This window comes from Musa acuminata, chromosome BXJ2-11 (assembly GCF_036884655.1).
Source record: "Musa acuminata AAA Group cultivar baxijiao chromosome BXJ2-11, Cavendish_Baxijiao_AAA, whole genome shotgun sequence".
Taxonomy (NCBI): Eukaryota; Viridiplantae; Streptophyta; class Magnoliopsida; order Zingiberales; family Musaceae; genus Musa; species Musa acuminata.
The window spans coordinates 28305344-28328183 of record NC_088348.1 but is presented as its reverse complement, the minus strand read 5'-3'; the positions used below and the strand labels follow the sequence as shown (position 1 = coordinate 28328183).

The 22840-nt window shown below is 36.7% G+C and overlaps 1 protein-coding gene across 1 annotated transcript; it reads left to right on the top strand.

The window, feature by feature from the left end:
• The first annotated feature begins 333 nt into the window (after positions 1-333).
• Positions 334-22203, top strand: LOC135626639 (starch synthase 3, chloroplastic/amyloplastic-like). The gene is made up of 16 exons (XM_065132084.1): positions 334-640; positions 975-1038; positions 1120-2856; positions 4634-4848; positions 4979-5249; positions 7011-7186; positions 9031-9138; positions 10099-10208; positions 11453-11558; positions 16052-16222; positions 18188-18316; positions 19785-19967; positions 20140-20271; positions 20361-20472; positions 21114-21237; positions 21847-22203. Exons 1-16 carry the CDS (start codon positions 545-547, stop codon positions 21974-21976), a joined length of 3864 nt encoding a protein of 1287 aa, XP_064988156.1. The 5' UTR covers positions 334-544; the 3' UTR covers positions 21977-22203.
• The last annotated feature ends 637 nt before the right edge of the window (positions 22204-22840 follow it).

Below are 22840 nucleotides of genomic sequence, written 5' to 3'. Positions count from 1 at the left end.
TTATAATCTATTGAACCCTCGATATTTTTGAAACTGAGGATGCTATCTCGAAAGAATCTAAAACTCGAGATTTTCCTTTCTTTTTTTTTTTGAAGTCACTGCTTTTATATATATATATATATATATATATATATATATATTGTTCCGAGGGCTTTAATTAATGTGAGCCTTTCCAACGAACCCCACAAGACAAAGCGGGAACTATACGCGTCTTGTCCCATATCACGCCACCTGTCCCATCCGAAAGCTGGTTCGCTTTCCCCCAGATATCTCGTGCCATCAGAATAGCTCATCATTAGCACCACCACATCAAATGGTGGCTTAAGCCCTCTAAATTAAACCCCTTCCCAAAGCTTCATCGTTGCCGTCATCCACCTCTGCCAACGTAGTCCACTCGTGCGAACGCCTCGAGAGGAAACCCCGACCCCAATTCCCAGTCCTCAGCCGCTCGATCCAGTATCCACGTCCCGCGTCGATCGCTTCCCTTCCCTTCCCTTCCCTTCCCTTCGATCACTCGGGTGATCTTGGAGCGGCGGCAGTGGCGATGTCTCTCCAGCCTCAGAGGCCGATTTGTTGCCCGAGAGCGGTCCCGGAGCACACCCGCTTCCGGATTAGGCCGGTTCATGGGCTCTTTTCCCACGTAAGCCGCTTGCCGTCTGAGTCGGAGCTATTTCTCTTGTCACTGGTAGCTCGCGCCTTGTGGTGTTGGGTTACGCAATGATTCTGATCTCAATTCTGGTTCTTGATTTTCTTGAATCTTTGAACTGGTTTGTTCGCTTGTTTTCTCATTTGGTTTACATATTATATTGATTTGCGCGGCCAGACTTCAGTTCTCGAATATGGTTTGCTATTCTGTCCATGTGAATGCCGAATCACTTTCTTTTTCTTGAAAATTGCTTCATTGCAGACTGTGTCTGGAATGATGACGGTTCTGTTTATTCTGATCTTGGGTTATCTTTCTATTTTTGTTCCAGTCAACGTTAGGGTTTCGAGAAGTTACAAGAATCGGGACTACCCCTTGCATGCTGGCAAGTTCAGGTCAGTGGTTCTTGTGTCACTTGAAGTCGAGGACTTCTTTATCTATGTGTAATCTTCATGTTTTCGAGTTGCATTCTGCAGGCAGGCGCCCGAGAAGGACCTTGACTCCCGGGACCAAAGCGTCGACTCGGAAAGGATTTGCACCTAGGCCGCAAGTTGGAACGAGCACTCAAAAGAAAGATCAAAATGACGCTCAAGAAGAAGAAGTGTCTGGAAGTTCTGGTGCTAAACAACCTGCAATTTCTAGCAGCGGAACAACTGATAGAAAAGTTACTGGTGACGCACAGTCTGCTGAAATTGTTCCAACTTCAAGAATGTCAAGCAATCTAGTCAAAAGGAGAATAGATATACTGGAGGAAGCGGAGCAACAAGGCCAGGGGAATGATGAGACAGATCAACAAATTTTCACTGACATGCCTTCTGATTCTCCTGACGATACCGAAACTGATGGACAAATAGCTGATGTTGGGAACGAAGGAGATGGACTTGCTCTGAGATATAAAAATATTGTAGTTGATCATAGCAACAAAGGAATTGGAACGGAGACCATGACTGACCAATTCAGTGAAGATGGAATTGGAAAGGAGATCACAACTGAACAATTCAGCAAAGTGGGAGTTGGAAAGGACACTGCGACTGACCAGTTCAATGATGTGGGAATTCGAAAGGAGACCACGACTGATGAGTTCAGTGATGCTGGAATTGAAGAGGAGACCATGGCTGATCAGTTCAGTGAAGCGGGAATTGGAGAGGGGACCATGGCTGATCAGTTCGGTGTGGCGGGAATTGTGGAGGAGACCACGGCTGATCAGTTCAGTGAAGTGGGAAAACAAATGATTTATGTTAAAAATCAGATAGGCAGAATAACCATAGCAGAAATGACAGAAATAGCTGGTGAAGTGGAGGAAAAACAAGCTGTGGATGAGAGTAGTTTGGATATCAGTGATGTGGAGGAACTGGCTGAAGTTCATGATAGTACAGAAAATGCCGTGTTAGATATGGAGGAATCACTGCTCAAACTGAAGGCAGATATGGAAGCAAAAGCACAAAGGCAGCTATTGGAGAATCTTGCTGATGAAAATTTTTCAGAAGGGATTATAGTATTTGTTGTTCCACAAGTGGTGAATCCTGACCAAGTTATTGAAATTTTCTTTAACCGAAGCTTATCAGCTTTAGCAAATGAACCTGATGTTTTGATCAAGGGTGCATACAATGGTTGGAGATGGCATTTTTTTACTGAAAAGCTGCAGAAAACTGATCTTAAAGGGGATTGGTGGTCTTGTCGACTTTCTGTGCCCAAGGAAGCATATAAAGTGGATTTTGTGTTTTTTAATGGTGCTGATGCATATGAGAATAATAATTCAAAGGATTTTTCTCTACCTGTAGAAGGTGGTATGGATGAAACTGCTTTTGAAGATCTCTTACTTGAAGAAAAACACAAGGAAATTGAAAAACTTGCTGCAGAGCAAGCTGAAAAGGAAAGGCAGGCTGACGAACAACGCCGAAAGGAAGCAGAAAAGGCTGCAAGTGAGGCTGACAAAGCGCAAGCAAAGGTCGAGGCAGAGAAACAAAGGCATCGTTTGCATCATTTGATGAAATCGACTTCAGAATCTGCTAGCCATATATGGCAAATAGAGCCTAATTTTTTCAAAGGAGGTGATAGAGTGAGATTGTATTATAACCGAAGTTCCCGTCCACTTGCTCATGCCACAGATATCTGGATTCATGGTGGTCATAACATCTGGAGTGAAGGACTGTCCATTATCGAGAAGCTTTCCCATTCTGAAAAAAGAGATGGTGATTGGTGGTCTGCAGATGGTATGCCTTGTTATAAGTTTGCTCCTTTATAACTGATGTTCAGTTTTTTGTGGATGTTAATACTTGATAATTCTGAAGCTTATGCTGGCACTAGGTTTTTGCTGATATGTGAAGCCTTCTGCCTCATCACAACTGACTTGGCACACATTTTCACTCACATGGTTATCATTTCATGTTTGGTGTCATTAACCAAATTGCATGAATGTTCTGATGGAATACTTGATTGTTCCTCGTATTTGTTATTGCAGAACAAGCAAAAATAATTTAGGTAAGAAGTTAATAATATGTTACTCGAGGAAGAGCAATAGGATATGGTTGTTGATCAGTTGCAGGGACAAGTTGTGAGAGTTGGAGTTGAACACATATCCAATTGTCTGATTCCTTTTCATGAAGATAACCAGGTTGGAAACAAAAAAGGAAGAGGATACACTTCCAATCATAATGTATTTAAACTTATGGGACCAACATGCTATTATTGAGATTGGAGAGAAGCAAAAGACAATATCGAAAAGGTTGTCTAAAAGAAATCTTAATGATTATGAAATCAACTCATCCATCAGTTATTTTGGTGATTTGTTGTATGATCATTTAAATCAAATTATCCATCAGTTATTGCTACTTGGATCAGAATATTTTGGTGATTTGTTGTATGATCATTTAACAAACTTTTTAACAATTGCTGGTTCCTTTTTATGCAATGAAGGGATTCAAGGTGATTTTTTGACTCGAGTAATATTGTTGAGATTGATTATTTATTAATTTTCAATAATTTATTCAATTTTTAGAATGTTAATCTCCGAAGTTCTTGATATCTATATTTTTAATCAAGATCTACATAAAAGGTTCTTAAGTCCATTTTGGAATTTGTCTGAAAAAAATTGACTCATTTAATGAGTAAACGACTAATTAGTTTAAGAGTTCAACTTGATATATCTCTGATACCTAATGTTAAAAAGTTTGATCTGTATCAAAAAATTTACTGTATTGGTTGATAATGGTCAGATTTTGATTGAAATCAATCAACAACCTAGATTGAATCGGTTCCAACGGTCAATTTGTTCGTTGGACCGATTTGAATACCTGTTTAATCCTATTTCAATCTCACATCTTCTAACACTCTTTCTCACTTAATCACTCTTTCGCACAAATTTCTTGCTATTGTTCAATATCAACGGGCAAACCGTTTTGAACGTGTCGCAAAACTGCCCAATCTCTGAAAAATATAAATCCTCTATCCCTTTCTAATTTGGATTTTTTATTTAAGTAAAACTAAATGTGCATTTAATTGTAATTAAAATATCATAATTTAAGCTTTTTCCTAATTTTTCATGTATTTTCGAAGATTTTTTGGACATTTTTTGGAACTGTTGGCACGTTTGGGTGTACAGTGTGTCGGTATGCTGGTACTGACCAGTACATACCAGACCAGCCAAAGAATGACACAGCCTGACTGCACGAAATTACATTCCTTGGTCTCAAGTGTTTAAGATCCCTGTAGCACGCACTTCTCCCTTTTAAACTTAATAAAAGTATGTGTTTTTTTCCAACTGGATTAAAAACATGAAGAGACTTTCTGAACAATCTTATATATAATAGAATAAATATTCAAGAGTTAGGCTGCACTTTGAATCACACGGTTTGGAAGCAAATTAGTCTCTTATGCTATAAGATGAATAACATAATAATTTTTTTACCTTAACATGTTCAGCTTAAGTGCTCAACTGCTTATTAAACCTGAAGTTACCACATACGGAATACTCAAGTAATTTCTTCGCAGTTGTTGTACCTGATCGAGCACTGGTTCTGGATTGGGTTTTTGCTGATGGTCCACCAGGGAAGGCAGTTGTTTATGATAATAACAACAGGCAAGATTTCCATGCTACTGTACCAAAGAGCGTGCCTGGAGAACTGTTCTGGGTCGAGGAAGAACACCGAATCTACAGAAAGCTTCAGGAAGAGCGAAGAGCAAGAGAAGAGGCTGTTCATAAGAAGGTTAGTATGATGGGCAGCCTGAATGATATAGTTTTCATGTTGGATAATGATCCTAGTTTGTTTATGTTAATTTTTGAGCATAACGTAAACTTTAAACTCAACTTCATCTAAATTCTTTTGGTTTTCACAGGCTGAGAAAACTGCACGCATGAAGGCTGAAACAAAGGAAAAGACAATGAAAATGTTTTTGCTGTCTCAAAAACACATAGTCTATACAGAGCCAATTGATGTGCGAGCTGGAAGTGTTATCACTGTTTTATATAATCCCTCCAATACAGTTCTAAACGGCAAGCCAGAGGTTTGGTTTAGATGCTCATTTAACCGTTGGAGTCACCATAATGGCCCCCTACCACCCCAGAAAATGGTGCCTGCAGAAAATGCTTCACATCTCAAAGCAACTGGTAAGACTTATCCAGTAAAAAATCTTAAAGTACAGTTCTACAAGTCTATCATCTAATCCCTTGGATGATTAACATCTTGTCAAATATTACTTTCTGTGATTTTTTTAGTATAGTCCATGTAAAGAAATTCTTTTTACCAGGACCTTTTGAGGGGCCCTAGGTGAGGCATCTTAGTAGGCACTGTCTAGTCTCAGTTGAGGTGTTGGCTGATGAGGTGCTTGCTTTGTCCCTCTTTGCCTGTCCAATAAGCTTTCCACCTGCCACCCACACATGACCCTCTCTTTTTCTATTTGTTTCCTAAATACTATCTTTAATCTTAATTTAATGCAACCATTCTTATAAAGGAAAAAAACAAGCTGTATCATCAAAGATCATATGATAGTGCTAACGTGTCAAATGCAAAAGATGATTTTCTGTAGATCACAAATCGACATGGGGTGATGTAGTGAGGACATCTATGGTTGGAGAAATAAGTATATCCACTGAATAACAATCAAGATTAAAGACAGTGCAAAAACAATCATACAAGGATAGCAAATGTTGAAGGCGAGGAAGTTGATTCTAACAAAATATAGGAACAGATGGAGGTGTATGAATTAGGTGGTGGAGGAGATGAGATCACTGATGATGTTGATGATGAGAGGATGGGCATGATGATTACTTAAGCACTTAAATTGACAGATATATGAATCTTTTTCGCTTTGCAATTTACATATGAACTAATTTCATTATCATTTGTTGTATGAGTGCTTATAGATGGCTAGATTTTATGTAATTTGGTTTTTTGGTGTCCATCATCTTACATATCTAATGACAACTTGTATTTTGATAGAAGCCAATCCTTTAGTAATTATTCTTTTTATTTTTATTTTTGTAATTTTTCTAAGGTAAGCACCTAGAACCTCAGGCAATAAGGGAGCTTGGCATCTTATAGCACTAGCACTTCCAAGTTCTAACAACATTGGTTGATAACTAACAATCTTCTTTCTGTTAAACGGTCAACTTTGGAAATCTTGACCTGGACCTATGTGGTCAACCTGATCCAGATTCTATAGCTGACTACAATTTCATGTTAGGTTGGATTCAAATCAAGCTCATGTTCCTTTCAAAGTGAGGCTCAACTCAATCCAACTTGGTGGTTGACCAGAATAAAAAGAACATTGTCTCAGTCCACCAATCCAACATCACTAGCTTTTTCCAGCCAATTTGACCCATCTATGGTGATGGTTTTGTGAAATCTTGACCTGCTGATGTGTTGGAACTAGTTCAGGTTGGCCTATGTATCCAGTTATCCATTCTTGACATAATCCAAGTCCATCCTAAACTGATCAATTGACATCTATAGCAACGTTTGCTTTATCGTTCAAGTCGGTATGGTATGGGTGGCATGGATCGGTCCTACTGACAACCAAGACGTGGATCACCCTAGTCCTAGTTGGCATGCCCCAATGTGCCATATGTTGGTACATTGGTACAGACTGGTATGCACCAACCCAATAAATCTCCGAGACAGGTCCGGTGCCTGAAATGGCGAACCCTGATATCTAGTGCCAAGTAATTTTAAGAGTAGCATTTTTTTTCAGAAAATAATAGTAAGTTTCGTCTGTAGGAAAAGCATTGCTAATTTATTTTCCGTGCTGCAAGTAAATGGTTCCTAGATTCTTCTCATAAGGGTGTGTTAGTTCATGTGGATATAGCATTTTAGATGTCACAGCGTAACAATCATCATCTTAGATCACTTGGGTTTGTTAATTATTGCAGTGAAGGTCCCAATGGATGCTTATATGATGGATTTTGTTTTTTCGGAGAGAGAAGATGGTGGAATCTATGATAACAGAAATGGGATGGACTATCATATTCCTGTCATTGGAGGAATTGCAAAGGAACCTCCCATGCATATCGTACATATTGCTGTTGAGATGGCACCTATAGCAAAGGTAAATTTAATGTGTTGAACCTTACATGCCCTCCATAAAACAAAGATAATTTAGGAAGCTAAGTGTAAGAACATAACCATTATTTGAAGTGATTAGTTCCACTAGAAACAAAATTTTGTATTATAGATTGTGAGTGATTGCTAAATGCTTGTCCTTGCACTTGTGCTGGACTTGTTTTGCTTCAGTTTACTATTAGTTTTCTGTTGGCATGATGTGTTTGAACCTTCTGCTTGCACAATGCACCTGCTTGAACTTATTAAAGGTAATCTTCTTCAACTTGTTTTTGTGGAGCACTCTTACTAGCATTACTACCTTCAGTGCTTTGCATTGACATAGAAATTGTACCTTGAACTGTAGGCTTCTTTAGATTCCTCTATTTGTTGCAGCTGGTCTTCCTTTTTTCCTTTCTGCAATTATTTTCCTGTTTTTGGCCTTCAACTAGGACCTTGTTGCCCTATGGGTTTATTGTTTTCAGAGTATAAAACAAAATGTCAATCATCAAATAGTAAATTGTAACATGGGAATTAGATTCTCATACGTATTCTGAAGATGTGATGTTTAACACCTAATCAGAGGTTTAAACAAGATTTATTATTTAAAGCTATATTTTCCTAAGTTAAAATAGGTTGCTGTCATATACTATTGCTTGATTACCAGTCCTGACATTTAGCATTTGTTCATTATTTCAATTTTAACCAACCATGGATAATTTTTGGCAAGTCTTGAATACTGGAATGAGCAGTTTCATGTATATTTCTTTTGAATGATTATTTTGGTGAGGTACTCTCACAAAAAGTGCATTTTTTTTCCTTTCTGTCATGAATTGTTTTCTTAAAACTTCAGAGAGATTTTTATTTATGAATGCATTGCATAGACTTAAGTTTTTTTAGTTCTAATAGTAATAGAATGCATAAATATGAGAAACTGAGAGCAGGAATAGTGGCTTGCAAGGAAGGTACAACTACAAATTATCTATGGTTACTGCAGTTTGCAATTTTTTTTTTCTTATTCTATGAACAGGGCAATTAGAAGAGGCTTGTGAACCTGTAAAAAATAATCAAGGGTTATAAAGGGCATTCACTTAATTTTCAGAAAACTAACTGACAATATGGAAGCAATGCACTTGAGTATAAAAATTTAAGAAATAAGTCTTATGACATGGCTATTTGTTATAAGAACTTGGATAGCTTAATGAAATGTCTGAGAGGTTTGTCATCTGTTTGACCTAAATTTACTCAACATTCTTTATGATTAAATGTCTGAGAGGTTAGTCACATCCTTTAAGCTGGTGACTATCTTATGATCTTTTTTCTGGTGGTGCCTACATGGCTAGCTAGAGTTTGGATGTGCTGGAGCCACTGAGACACAAGTCATGCGCGACTTGGCTTGTGGACTAGGTCCTCAAATGAAAAAGATACTCTCAAAACACAATTAGTACTTTACTGTACAAGTAGACATAATTTGTACTGTACACCCACAAGCAAGAGTTATGAACTTTGTTAGAATGGAGTGAGATACTCATCTAGGTAAAATGTAATTGATGACAAAGTGAACTTACATTCAATAAACTCTGTTTATTCATCTGTTCATGATAAGTTAAATCAGTAGCCACCATTTTTCTGGTTAGATGCATTTCTATTACTTCTTGAGCTTAAGAAAATTATTCTGCAGTTTCAGATTTAACAATTTGCTGTTTTTCATTATCTGATTAATTCTGAATTTTAATTTCTTTTATAACAGAGTCGGATGTCTTAACTTACATTATTTATGATTTGAACCAAATATCCAGCCTTATAATATTACTTATGATGGTTAATTCTCCAGCCTGTCCTTATTCTTTGCAGGTCGGTGGCCTTGGTGATGTTGTTACAAGTCTTTCTCGTGCTGTTCAAGATTTAGGCCATACAGTTGATGTTGTTCTTCCAAAATATAATTGTATGAATCTCAGTAATGTAAGATTATTTTGCTTCTTGCTGCTCAGTCATTTCCTTTTGTTAGTGCTTCTATCAAAAGAATCCGTATTTGCCTTTGCATGAGCTGAAGAAACTACCATTGATTAAAAATATTGATGTAGGACATGTGCATGAATGGGTTTTGTGTGGTTTTGAGAGTTTATATTGGTGCTTTTTGATGGTAATATTGTGAAATATATGTTCTGATTTGGTATCAAAATCCTGCTTCATGTAGTCAATGTCTCGCAATACACATCAACTGTTTAGATTAGAAATAGCCCAGTCCAATCCTGAAAGGGCTTGTTTTCTCAAGGGGTAAGCAGATCTTTAAATCCAACAGTTTTCAGTCAGGATAATTTTGATTATTCCCACCTACGAGGATTGCTGTGCCAATCAGCACAGATTGATATAGATTTAAACATGCCATACTAGAAGGTATTGACACACTCTATGCTAGCCAAGGTGCCAAGCACCCCTTGTCATGCTAGAATCAATGGACATTCCCTTAAGCTAAAAGACAGTAATTCTTAACCATCGATCCTAGTCCTTCCTATTGGAAATCTAATCAATTGCTTTTCTTTAAGAAAAAAACAATGCAATTGTCTGAATTCAACCGATATGGATCAATTCCAAAATGCCAAATCCTATGACCTATCTTGGTCCATCCTGCTGACCTTGGTCAAGAGATGGTAGAAATGGCTAGTTTCTAGTGGTGTGAGTTAAACCAAATTAAAAGCAATGATGGATCCTAGAAGATGTCTCTCTTGATAAAACTAATTGTGGGAAAAGGTTTGTCTAATGGATTTTAGATATTTTGATGCTTATAATTTCATTTAATGGTTCACATTATTGTGGAAAAAGGTTCCCCTTCACTTTAGACTTCAGTGGTGCTTATAAATTCATTTCTGATACATGTTTGTTTATATTGGAAAATTTTCTGACATGTTTCTTGAAATTTAGGTTAAAGACCTCCATTTCCGTAATAGCTTTGCTTGGGGTGGAATGGAAATAAATGTTTGGTTCGGACAGGTTGAGGGCCTTCCTGTATACTTTCTAGAGCCCCAAAATGGGTATGTAGTAATTTTCTTTCTTGTGTGCTGTACATGTTCGTTACATTGGTTATCTTGAATACAGACCTCAAAGGACTGAAATTTTGATTCTTTAAGGTTCTGTAAACTGTTATGCAACTAAATCTGTACTTTTATTTATGATAATCTTATGCATTGATGCCCTAACAGATTTGGTTCAAAAGCTATGCAAAATCAGTGCAAGATATAGCTTTGCACTATGATTAGAAAAGACTTGGTATTAGCTGCATTTTAGTTGTCTTTTACTTTGTCTGGCTCCTTTGTTCCATTTCTTGCTTGACCAAATTAATTTTTCTGCAAATTATAATGTGAATCCTCTTATACACTATATTTTAAAAACATTTTTAATATTAAGGGCTTAATATTTGAAGTTCTAATATTTATATTGTATAAAAACCTTATCTCTAACCTTTTGGATCTTACTTCAAATTCAACCGACATCTATATATCGTACAATACTTCTTTTGTTATCATTTTAATTTTGATTATTTAGGCCTTCTAAATCCATGTACTGTCAAGTGTCCTTACTTTAATATTCGGTTTGCTATTATTTTCTCCTTTTTTGCTTAATTTTTGCCTCATATAGGTTTCATGATACAGCTCAAGGACCTCTTTTTGCTTCTTTATAAACAACCAAAGACTTTGAATTTTTGCTTTTGAACAACTAGTTGTATGTGAAATTATGAACTATTTTAAGTAATTAATATATATTAGTGTGAAAAGAGATTTTGGACATTTTTGAATTGGTTTTCTGTAGGACTCCAACTTCATTTTGGCTGAAACCTAACCTGATCATCAGGTTGGATGGTTGGGAAATATAAACCCATTATAAGTCTGGGTTAAGTTGGGGTTGACCCAAACCCAACTCAAGCCTGAGTTCTCTGGATCTGATATACTGGACATCTTGAGTCTAATGAAGATCTACTATAACCTGACCCAACTGGAACTCGACCCAATTAAATACATAGAATCTTTGTAGTTTGATCGAACCTAGTTCGGCCATGATATATCGTAACGCTAATCCCAACCAATTCAAGTTTAGCCCAATCTGTGATTGGGTTTAATTAGGGTGGGAAAGATACCAACATGAGTTCAATTACACCAGGTATAAAAAAACTCTTTCTTTTAAAATTTCTTTTTTTTTTATTGTTATTATGTAAAGTACAATATGATATTATTAGAGAGAGCCAACATTTTGAAGTTTGTCATGCTACAACCTTGTGCAGGATGTTTTCAGTTGGGTGCATATATGGAAGGAATGATGATGGGCATAGATTTGGATTCTTTTGTCATGCTGCTCTTGAGTTTCTTCTTCAAAGTGGATTTCAACCGGTAAGTTAATAGAAAGACATGCATTCATGTGTCCTAATTTATCCTCTTGAAAGTTCTAGTCTCGTTCACTTAAAATTAGGCTTTAGTATGTGATGATTTTATCTTAAACAAGACTTTTAATTTCGAATAATACTGCCCGTACCGTGCGGTACGTACCGGTTTGCCAGCAGACTGGTATGCGGACCGCCCGCTACTGGGCGGTACTGTTGATTGGGGCTGTTTTCGCCCCGTTACCACCCTAAATTGGTCAGTAATGGTCGATTTCGATTGTCGCCGCTCGCTACCGGATGGTATTAGCTGAGGGAGAAGAAAAGGGAGAACTTGTAGATCCGATACCGCTCTCCCTCAACGATCCCATTATGTCACCGCCCTTCCTCGTCAGACGTCGCAGATGAGATGTCGTCTCCTCCTCGTCTGAGATGACGAGGCCTTGGTGTCGTCGGCGACTTCTCCTCATCCGCGCGGGGAGAAGAAGTCTTGGCGACGTCACGGGGAGAAGAAACCGAGCGTCGTCGCTTGTTTTTGTGCGGGGAGAAGGAAACCTTGGTTTCTTCTCCCCACGTGAGCAGAAAAACAAGGCAACATCGTTTATATATATATATATATACATACATATATATATATACATACATATATATATATACATACATATATATATATATATATATATATTCCGAGCGGTACATCAAAACATACCTCTCGGTATACTCGTACCGTACCATACCAAGCTGAGCTCGATACTCCGGTACGGTACAAAATTACGAATCTTGATCTTAAAAACACTTCTTTTTACAAATTCTTCTTCTATTCATATTCCATCTTTCTCATGAATGTATTGGTGGCAGAATTCATGTATAAGAGGAAGACTAATAAAATCATTTGCAACATAACCTTATGCTTTTAATCATGGTTACACCAAAATAAACTTGATAGCTGGTCATCCATTTGGGTGTGAATGTGTTACTAATTCTGCTACTATGCTTCATTGAAGGTTATACAGAGAAATTTTCATTTCCAACCCTTTTTTTTTATTTTATGATTATATCCTTCCTTACTGACAGTTAAATCTGCACTTTGCCATTAGCATGCTATACAAAGACTTACCTAACTTTGCGTTAAAATAAGCAAGCAAGTCATTGACAAAAAAAAAACCCTTTAAGCTAATTACTCCATTGACAACCAGGGTAACCTTCCTAGCTTTATATTAAAAAATACATATTATTAGATAATAGTGGCAAAGATCCCTTGGCAGCCATCGCTGACCTAAGTACGTGGCTGTCTCTTCCAATAAAACAAAAGTAATGTGTTTATGTTTGAGAACAAACACCCAAGGGAGGAGAATGAGATAAAGAAGAAAGAGGAGAAAACAAGGGTTGGACATCATTTTAAATCCATTCCATTTAATTGGTGGTTCAATATCTCTTTCTCTTTGAATCAAGCTCGGTTTAAGTTAATACCCAGTGAGGAGGAAGAGATGGTGGGATGGAAGATGTGAAGGGAAGAGAGGAGGAAGAGTTGAAGAGGGAGTAGGAAATAAAATTTTGTGCATGATTGAGGTGCCTATACTTCCGAAATTAGCAGAGAGTTACTCTGGTTACATTCAAATGGAGTACTTGAGAGATACATGCTCAAGAATTCATTGAACTTAGATCCATGTTTAGACTCTCAACATTGATAGGATGAACATTAACTATCATTGGCTAGACATGGGCAATGTATCTTTGACTGCATCAACTTATAGTTACCTAAGCTATATTGACATTGCTTAGTTAGTCATCACTTATAGTTACCTAAGCTATATTGACATTGCTAACTGAGGTACATGCTTCATGAAGCATCTCACTTCCTTTATGTCAATGTATTAGAAGGCTAGAAGCTGTTTCTTTTCCATTTATACATTTCTTCATTTGATTGGACATGGATATAGGTTGTTTTGTTGATTACTCCTAGTCCATTCAGTGTTAAGTTCAATGAAAAATGTTCCACCATATAATTTATGTGGATTGTGGAGAATAAATGTTGTCCTTTTTCTATTATGGTTTTCAAGTGATACTTTTTATTCAAATCTTAGAAATCTTACATCTGCTCTCTTTTTGAAGCAACACAGGAACATTTCACAATGCCAATGTTGTATATATGTAGCCTTTTGTGCCCCATGAAGCACGGGTTCTTCCAAACTGTTGCCATCTCCTTATTGTATCCATGCTGGACACCAAAACATAATTGACACTTCTTGGCATGTATTAGAGAGTTCATATGTATTATAACTGAAGTACCATCTACATTTATTTATATTACTGTACTGTATATATGTTCAACACTTGAGTCATCCATTTAAGGCTCCAAAACATGTGGGATTGTTGGTGGATTTATGTCTTTTGAACCTTTTAGTTTCTTCTCTAATGACATGTATGTTTCTAGGATTGTTGTAGACATTTGCTTCTTATGGTTCATGCTTCTTGTAAGCAAGGATTTTAATTTCAAATGATACCGCCCGTACAGGGCGGTACGTACTGGTTTGCCAACAGACCGGCACGCGGACCGCCCACTACCGAGCGGTACCGTCAATTGGGGTTGTTTTCGTCCCGTTACCACTCGAAATCGGTCGGTAATGGTCGATTTCGACCATCGCCACCCGTTACCAGACGGTATTAGTCGAGGGAGAAGGAAGAAGAGGGAGAAGAAAAGGGGAACCTAGAGATCTGACGTCACTCTCCCTTGATGATCCCAATCCATCGCCACCCTCCCTCGTCGGACGTCACAGATAAGATGTTGTCGCCTCCTTGTCTTAGGCGATGAGGCCTCGGTGTCGTTGGTGACCTCTCCTCATCCGTGCAGGGAGAAGAAGTCGTCGAGGCTTCGCGGGGAGAAGAAACGAGGCAACGTCGCCCTTTTTTTTGTTTTTTAACTATATATATATATATATATATATATATATATATATATATATATATATATATATACCGATTGGTATGCTAGAGCCTACCGCTCGGTACGCTTATACCATACCGAGCTAAGCTCAAAGTGCCGGTACGGTACAAAATTACGAACCTTGTTTTGAAGTTTTATATATGATGATAATAGATAGTCTATAATGTACAAAGTTACAATGACATAAGAATGTATACATGTATTAGTTGCTGTATTGTGCTATATTTTACAAGGCATGTTGGCACATTCATATTGTGTTGGGTCCATGATCCTTGTCTATGTCTATATGAAATTGTTATGGTAGTTCTTGCAATATACAAATGAAAGATGAACGTCCTACTGTGGCACTCATAATCATGATGACTTGTCTATCACTGGCATGATAAAAGTATTTATTCTTCACTTGAAAACTATGAGACTCCAAAGTTTTTCTTTTTTTGGAGAATAACCAATAACTTGTCACATAAATAATCTATCTCCAAAGGAAGGGGATCTTCTGATACTTAGTTTATGCTTGCACAATATAGTAAAGCCCATGTGCATGCCTGGTTCTGTATATATGGGTGGTGCTACAAGGTAGATACCCATTTACAGGTAGCACTGCAGCACATCACTTGTGGCATAACATGCACTGGCAAATCTTAAAGTTTGCAAATATCAATAAAGTTCCGATCTGAAGTTTTACCTGGAAATTTCTATCAGACTCTTCCTTCTAAAGGTCTGACGTGAGATCACAATCTTTCTGCAACTAAGTTAATTGTGCTAGTAGTGAACTTATGTTCTTATTACTGTTAGTGTTTCCATTAGATTCCAATAGGAATTTGTGTGGGTTGAGATGAACGGCATTATGTATATTATTTCAATATTAGTACTCAAATGCTAATTAAGAGTTGATCAGTTTGAGTCACAGTCTTTATCTTCTATATACTTGCAAGAATTGATATATTATGTGTGAAACCCCCACCAGTCTTCTGAATGGGATTATGGTATGGATAGCATATCTAGTATCATTTTGTATGACTTTTGCTCAAATTAAATTTGTTTGATTGATAAATAGATGTTTTGTTTGGTTTTTTTATGATTCTGATTAGTAACATGTCACCTATGATATCTTTAAAAATGTGTCATTGCTGAAAACTATCATGGTTATAGAATAATGCTTGATGAGCATATCATTGATAAAAGACAATGGTTGATGAATTAGTTAGTCAAGAAGACAATCAAAACATTTGAACTTGATTAAACAAGTACATGACTGTAGATCAATGTTTCAACCCAAAATTCAATTGTCTAATGAAGAAAATAAAAAAGAAAACAACTCATACTTTATGTCTAAAACCATATCTAATGTTGTGGGGATTAGGGGCCTGAATAAGCTAAGTGCCAAACTTGTATTAACCAATATACTGCGATCCACTTTGGGATGGAGTACATCGCTGCTAGGGGTTTATATTTGCTTATTTGCTTATGCTCATGAACATTTACTCCAGTCTTTCTATTCTTTGTTTCCTTAAAGATTCTTTTTCTCAAAACAATTTAACTGATTGCTTGTTCTTGGACAGGATATTTTGCACTGTCATGACTGGTCTAGTGCTCCTGTAGCTTGGTTATTCAAGGAACACTATGCTCATTATGGGCTGAGTAATGCTCGAGTTATCTTCACAATTCATAATCTTGAGTTTGGGGTGAACAACATTGGCAGAGCAATGGCATATGCTGACAAGGCTACAACTGTCAGTATCTAGTTCTTGCTTCAATATTTTTAAGTCTTTGCAGTAGTCATTGTTTTTCTATAATTGACAAATTCTTCTCAGAAGGACCTTTGGTTATTTGATATCCAGTTTCCTTTTCGGTGGTAAAATCAGAAATGTTCTTGTTGTTTCTTTTTTTGATATTTAATGGATTTCTCTAATTTTTTTACAGGCAACTTAGCCGCATTCTTTTACAGCAATGTGATAGTTTTGCAATTTATCCATGCTTGTTTGATTTTTTGAATGAGTTCAATGACAAATTGTTGATCTTTTTTTAAATCTTTTGTTAATTTGGAATTGTAAACAATGTATTTTGGGTATTGTTTACAATTGAGAAGTCGCATCCAGGCATAAATTGTTGATGTGTGGCAGAAAACCACACATATTAAATATGTTTGGTAAGTTTAGTTCCTCCTTTGGACAGATTAGGAATGCAAAACCACAGAATGAAAGAAACAACTTCAGGAGAAATGTATTGAAACAAATGACTGGACCTCCCAAGATCAGGCTTGCATACAATGTTGTTAGATCTTAGATGGTTTTAGTGGCTGTTAATTGGTGTTTGGATTTTTGGACCTATCCATATAGAGCCTTGTAATTTCCATGAGACTTTGGCCCATTATAACTTCCTATGTAATAGCTCCTATATCACCTCCCAATTGTGCGATTATTGCTTATATAATTAGCCACATCGATTAGACAGGCATTGTAGTCTGGGCAGAGTCCCTCATGGTTTGTCTAAGGTCTTGTCTCTCTGCCTAGAAATTATCACTTCAATGCTCTTCCTGTTCTTCTAATTTTCTACTTCTATGTGTTTGTTTCTTTGGCATTATTTAAGAAGCTAGTAATATCTTCAGTTAACCCAAATCAAATTTGAGTCTTCTAATGACAGATTATCACTTGTTGTGGTGATATTTGATTAAGTATGAGAATGAGGATGGATGGGGAAAGAAAATAGAAGTGGTTTCTGAGGAGCTTTTTTGTCATGGTTCAACAATGTGCCATAGTACAAACTCTTCATTAGTGAGGCCACACATGGTAAAGATAATAGTGATTGGTCAAAATGTGCAAATAGCCAAATAATTCTATGTTTTCTTTTGCATGTGTGTGTTAATGTATAGTATGTATTTGTATCAAGGTTTGCAATACCGAATGATACCGCTCGTATCGAGCGGTACGTATCGATCCGTTAGCAGATCGGTACACGGATCGCCTGCTACCGAGCGGTACCGTCGATTGAGGCCGTTATCATCGACGGTGACCGAGGGAGAAGAAAGAAGAGGGAGAAGGGGAAGAAAGAAATGGGAAAAAAAAGGAGAACCTGAGATTGGCGCCGCTCTCCTCCTCGTCTGTCAGCGACTTCTCATTCGCACGCGGAGAGAAGAGTCATCGGCGTCGTAGGGCGAAGAGAGACGACGCCTCAACGAATTATTTATTTATTTATATATATATAAAAAGGCGACGTTGCCGAGGTGACGTTGCAGATATTTTCTTTTTCTTCTCTTCTTGGGTGACATCGTTGCGTGGGGAGGAGACTTTTTTTTTTTTCTGCGACGTCACTCCGCATGGGGAGAAGAGAGGTATACTGAGCAGTTTACCTATATATATATATATATACACCTAGCGGTATATCGAAATATACCGCTCGGTATATAATACCGTACCGTACCGAGCAAATCTCAAAATTCCGGTATTGTACGAAATTTCAATCCTTGATTTGTATGTACGTAGAGTTTGACAAGAAGCTGATTTTCTTTGATTAACATGTTCTTTTGAGCTTCTGCATGTTCCGTGTTTGTGCCCCTTTTCTTTTGATGTATTAGTTCTACATGTTTAGGTCTGCACCTTAAGAATTTATGCAGAAGAATAAATTCAGCTAAGATGATTTTAACTGTTAACTTACATGTTTTGTGTTCTCATCTTTTAAGTAGTTGCCTTCCCATGTAGGTTTCACAAACATATTCAAGGGAAGTTGCTGGAAATCCTGCAATATCTTCTCACCTTCACAAATTCCATGGTATCGTGAATGGTATAGATCCAGATATCTGGGACCCATACAATGATCACTTTATCCCGGTATATTTCTCAGAATTCATGATGAAACTTTAGCTTTCTTTATTATTGTCGTGTATGATGCAGTTTTCCTCTTTGACATGCATGATGTTGATATATTGTGCTTTTAATTTGTTTTGTTATTGGCATGATCAAGAAAACACAAGCCAAGTTTTGCATGCCAAAGTTCATCAATCATTTCATCCTCATCCTATGGTTACTCAATAATTGGTACTGTGAGATATTATAAAATTATATTTATTCTATTGGGTCAATTACTTTTTACTTGTGGATATTAATTTAAAAAATTCCTTCTTTGGCAAATGAAAGTTAAAAGACGAAGCAAAGAAGAGACTAGAAAGTTTATCTATCATTATAAAATTAATGTTGAAAATATTCATGTGTGCGAGGTGAAAAGAAATTGACTCAGAGAATAGTCCCATGTTGCTTAGGGTAAATTGTTGTCTAATCTGATTTATGTAGATCCTGACTAGTTTAACTCAAACTCATCATTATTCGATTCCTGACAATTAAGGCATATAGCTAGATAACTAAGAGACTTTCTTATTCATGAAGCCTGCTATTAATATATTTTGAGTCATAACAAAGGCTTATCATTACATTGTACGAAGTGTAGAACAAGATTTTATATATGGGTACTGCAATCCACACAGAAATCTGATCACTTTGTTATGTACTGATTTAAATGGAATAGTACACTTTGATACATCAATAAGAAAAAAAGAAGACTGAAAAAAATGTTGATATGTTGAATCTAATCGGTATTGTTCATCCCCTGATATCACTAGTATTTAAATAATGTTGCAGAGTGCCATAATTTATTTATTATCACTGCTACTGCAGTTAGTTGTCTCTGCTTCTTCAGTATCTGGGTCAGAGAATCTATCCTCTAGGGAAGCTAGACACTGATCTTGCTTAGCTGAATGATTAAGATCTTATGAACTTCACATTACCAGTTCTTCAAAAATTGTTCTGTTATGAAAATAACTATAAATGGTCGGAGAAGAAGTTTCTGCTTTTCTGAAGAGGTTTGGTCTATGAGGAATGATCTAACAAGTCTTCCACAAGTGAAAATAAACCAGAGTGTATCTTAATGTGATATTTCCCCTAAGCCTTGGAGCTATTCGGCATGCAATCCAAAGTTGATCATCATGTTTATGACCTTGTACACATATATAACCTAAATTGAAAGCTCTCATTAATCTACTACTTCTGGCTTTTTAGTTTTGAAGCTTCTTAATTGCTATTTGTCAATCTGACTGAACATCCTGAGGAAAGGATTGTTCAGATGCTAATTTTAGACATCCCAAGGTTACGCGCAGGTGGTTGGCCGATGACTTTATGGACCTATCTAGCTTATAATTAAATTGTTCTGTAGGATTGTCCTTTATAAAATGGTTCTAAATAGAGCTTGATCTAACTGAACAAAATTTTCCTGAACTCTTTTTTAAATTTGTTTCATCCATTTTAGGTGCCTTACACACCAGAGAATGTTGTTGAGGGTAAGAAGGCTGCTAAAGAGGCATTGCAGCAAAGACTTGGATTGAGAAGATCTGATCATCCTTTGGTAGGGATAATTACCCGCCTGACAGTTCAGAAGGGAATTCACCTCATCAAACATGCTGTTGGGCAAACACTTGAGCGCAATGGGCAGGTTTTTCTTTGCATATCCTTGTTTTGGCACTGTCTAATATTAATTCCATGTCGATATTTAACTCCTAATAGATTTAATGGTATGAATACAATATACAATTATATATATATATACATAAATTTTTAATTACTCTAGTTATAGCATTTCATAATTCACAGGAAATCTGTTGTAGGTCGTTCTGCTTGGTTCAGCTCCGGATTCTCGTATACAGAATGATTTTGCTCACTTGGCAGATCAGTTGCACTCTTCCCATGCTGGCCGTGTCCGTTTTTGCTTGACCTATGATGAACCTCTTTCTCATCTGGTTAGACATCATTTACTGCATTCTGTTAGGTGCCCTGTCAAAATTCTTTAAGTCGATGAGATATTCTAATGTTTATCCTTTTTTGTTAGATTTATGCTGGTGCAGACTTCATTCTTGTTCCATCACTTTTTGAACCATGTGGCTTAACCCAACTTATAGCTATGAGATACGGCTCCATTCCGGTTGTTCGTAGAACTGGAGGTGAGTGCTTTAATAATTTTGTTATTGTACTTTCAGTAAATTTATTAGTTTATGCTCAAGCAGCAGTTTCATACAACCGAATCATAATCAATTAATGGTTAGCCTAGTGCAAGAGACTTCATCAATATGGGATCTGAGGAGAATCAATGTACACGGTCTTTCCTTTGCAATCAAAGAAGCTATTTCAATGAATAGTCAATTAATGCACTTTTGAACTTTACAAGCTCAATATGAAGAAAAGATGATCTGAGGATAATATTACTGTGGGCCTTTGACCCTCAAGGTCATCTTGTGCTACTAAATGCAATTAGTTGATGTCAGTTGCAGGTCAAAATCATTGAATTTGCATCTGCGGAATGTTTGGGGTTTCAGACAAATGACCAAGATAGTAATATATCCAGTCCCACTCGCATGGAAATTGTTACCCATAGTTCCAGTCTGCCCATAAACCAGAGTCTAATGCTTGGTCTCATTCATTATTTTCAACATCCTAATTGGCTGTTCTATATGTTAGCACAGCCATGTAAATAGATCCATCCAGACTGATCATGCATCTGCCACTCTTTGTTCTATATAGTGAATCACATTTTGTCATTTTTTGAATTATCAGAAATAAGGGAATTTCCTTTTGCATTATGTAGGGCTTTATGACACAGTCTTTGACATTGACAATGATAAAGAAAGAGCTCGTGCGCAAGGTCTTGAACCAAATGGGTTTAGCTTCGAGGGAGCTGATCCTTCTGGCGTGGACTATGCTCTCAACAGGCACGTATCATAAGTTTCCTCGATTGGCTGTCTGTTACTCGATTTATTGTATTCTTAACAGAACACCAAAATGCATATTTAGGAGATACTCCTTTGCTAGTGCACAGGTAAAATTTGCTTGATTTAGTTTGATTAAGGGCTTCAGGATGTCAGCAAAACTCTTGCATTTTCCTTGCTGTAATTTTTAATTAGATATGTTATTTTCAATAAGAACCTACTAGCATTGAGCGATTTGATAGATAAATGGAACTCTCACTTTAAATCGAGAATTTCTTTTGTTAACTTTTTAATGTTTCATCCCTAATCATAAAACCATATTTTATGTTTATATTTAGTAGGAGGCTAAGGGATTATGTTTAGAGCCCTTGATGTGGTTCACCAAGTCAAAGTTGTTTGGCATTTCATAATTTGGCCTCTTTCTTTTGTGAATGGTTCTATTTTCTAAATATTGATTCTCAAGTCATCTCTAAGAAAAACTACATTCCATATGTTGGTTGCTATTGAACGGATACATGCTGTCAGTAAATATCTCCACTGTCATTTGAGAAGAAAAATAACCTACTCATTTATATCAAACAAGTTTATATGTCTAACAATTGGATCTTCCAGAGCAATCTCTGCTTGGTTTGATGCACGGGAATGGTTCAACTCACTATGCAAGCGCGTGATGGAACAAGACTGGTCTTGGAATCGGCCTGCTTTAGACTATATGGAGCTATACCATTCGGCACGGAAGTAAAACTTGATAGTAAGGGGAGAGAATTTTTGTGCACTACTTTTAAAATCTTTGTACAGTCTTGGTCTATCATTCCTTGTGTTTGCTAGTTCTGTATTCTTAAAGATAAGAGTCAGTGTCCATTCTAGGCTCAAATCAAGTTGTTATTTATGCAATTCTTAGAGTCAAGTTTAACATGTCTCTTCATTTGATGCATTTTGAGTCTTTGCAATAATATGACATTAAAATATTGTTCTACTATTCAAACATCATGTATTTTCTTTTTCTTGTTCTTTGCTTGTGGAAGAATAAAATAATCTTGTCTCATCTTCATTAGTAAGCTAGCACAATTTTTTTCTTTGATTCTACAAACCAAACAACCACTTTGAGAATGATATGGAATTTTGCAGCTTATGCATCTAATGACTTGGGTTCATTATTTTCTTTATGTCTGTTTCTTTTGCTTCAATGTGTAAGTTACTTCACCCTATCATTGATTCATTCTCTGCAATGAAAATTTTATTTTCTTTCCATCTTTAGAACTTTTTTCTTCATCATTAAGTTTGGGTTGATAGGGTAATCCTATTGGTTGAACCAAGAATCTTTCGACTCTTTGTTCATGTGCTTAAATTCATCCTATCAATTTATATTATTTAAGGTTACACATGTCTAATTCAATTGCAGCAGCTATGCCTTCAAACTTGATTGACAAGCTTTTGACATCTGTTCAGCAATGTTTCCATCTTCGTTGGCATAACCATAACTTCTTAGTTTATTAATGATTCCAAAAAAACTCTATTAAAGAACCCTTGAGGAGATTCAGTTGACTTCATTGCTAAGATATCAGATTCCCTCTATAAAAATTGAAGCTTAAATAAGATAATTTAC

Bases quoted from the DNA above. Each gene is read 5' to 3' on its own strand.
- LOC135626639 (XM_065132084.1), top strand. From the start codon at position 545: ATGTCTCTCCAGCCTCAGAGGCCGATTTGTTGCCCGAGAGCGGTCCCG. The intron at 7,187-9,030 runs GTAAATTTAATG...TATTCTTTGCAG, and splicing joins AGATGGCACCTATAGCAAAG to GTCGGTGGCCTTGGTGATGT. The intron at 19,968-20,139 runs GTTTTTCTTTGC...AATCTGTTGTAG, and splicing joins CACTTGAGCGCAATGGGCAG to GTCGTTCTGCTTGGTTCAGC.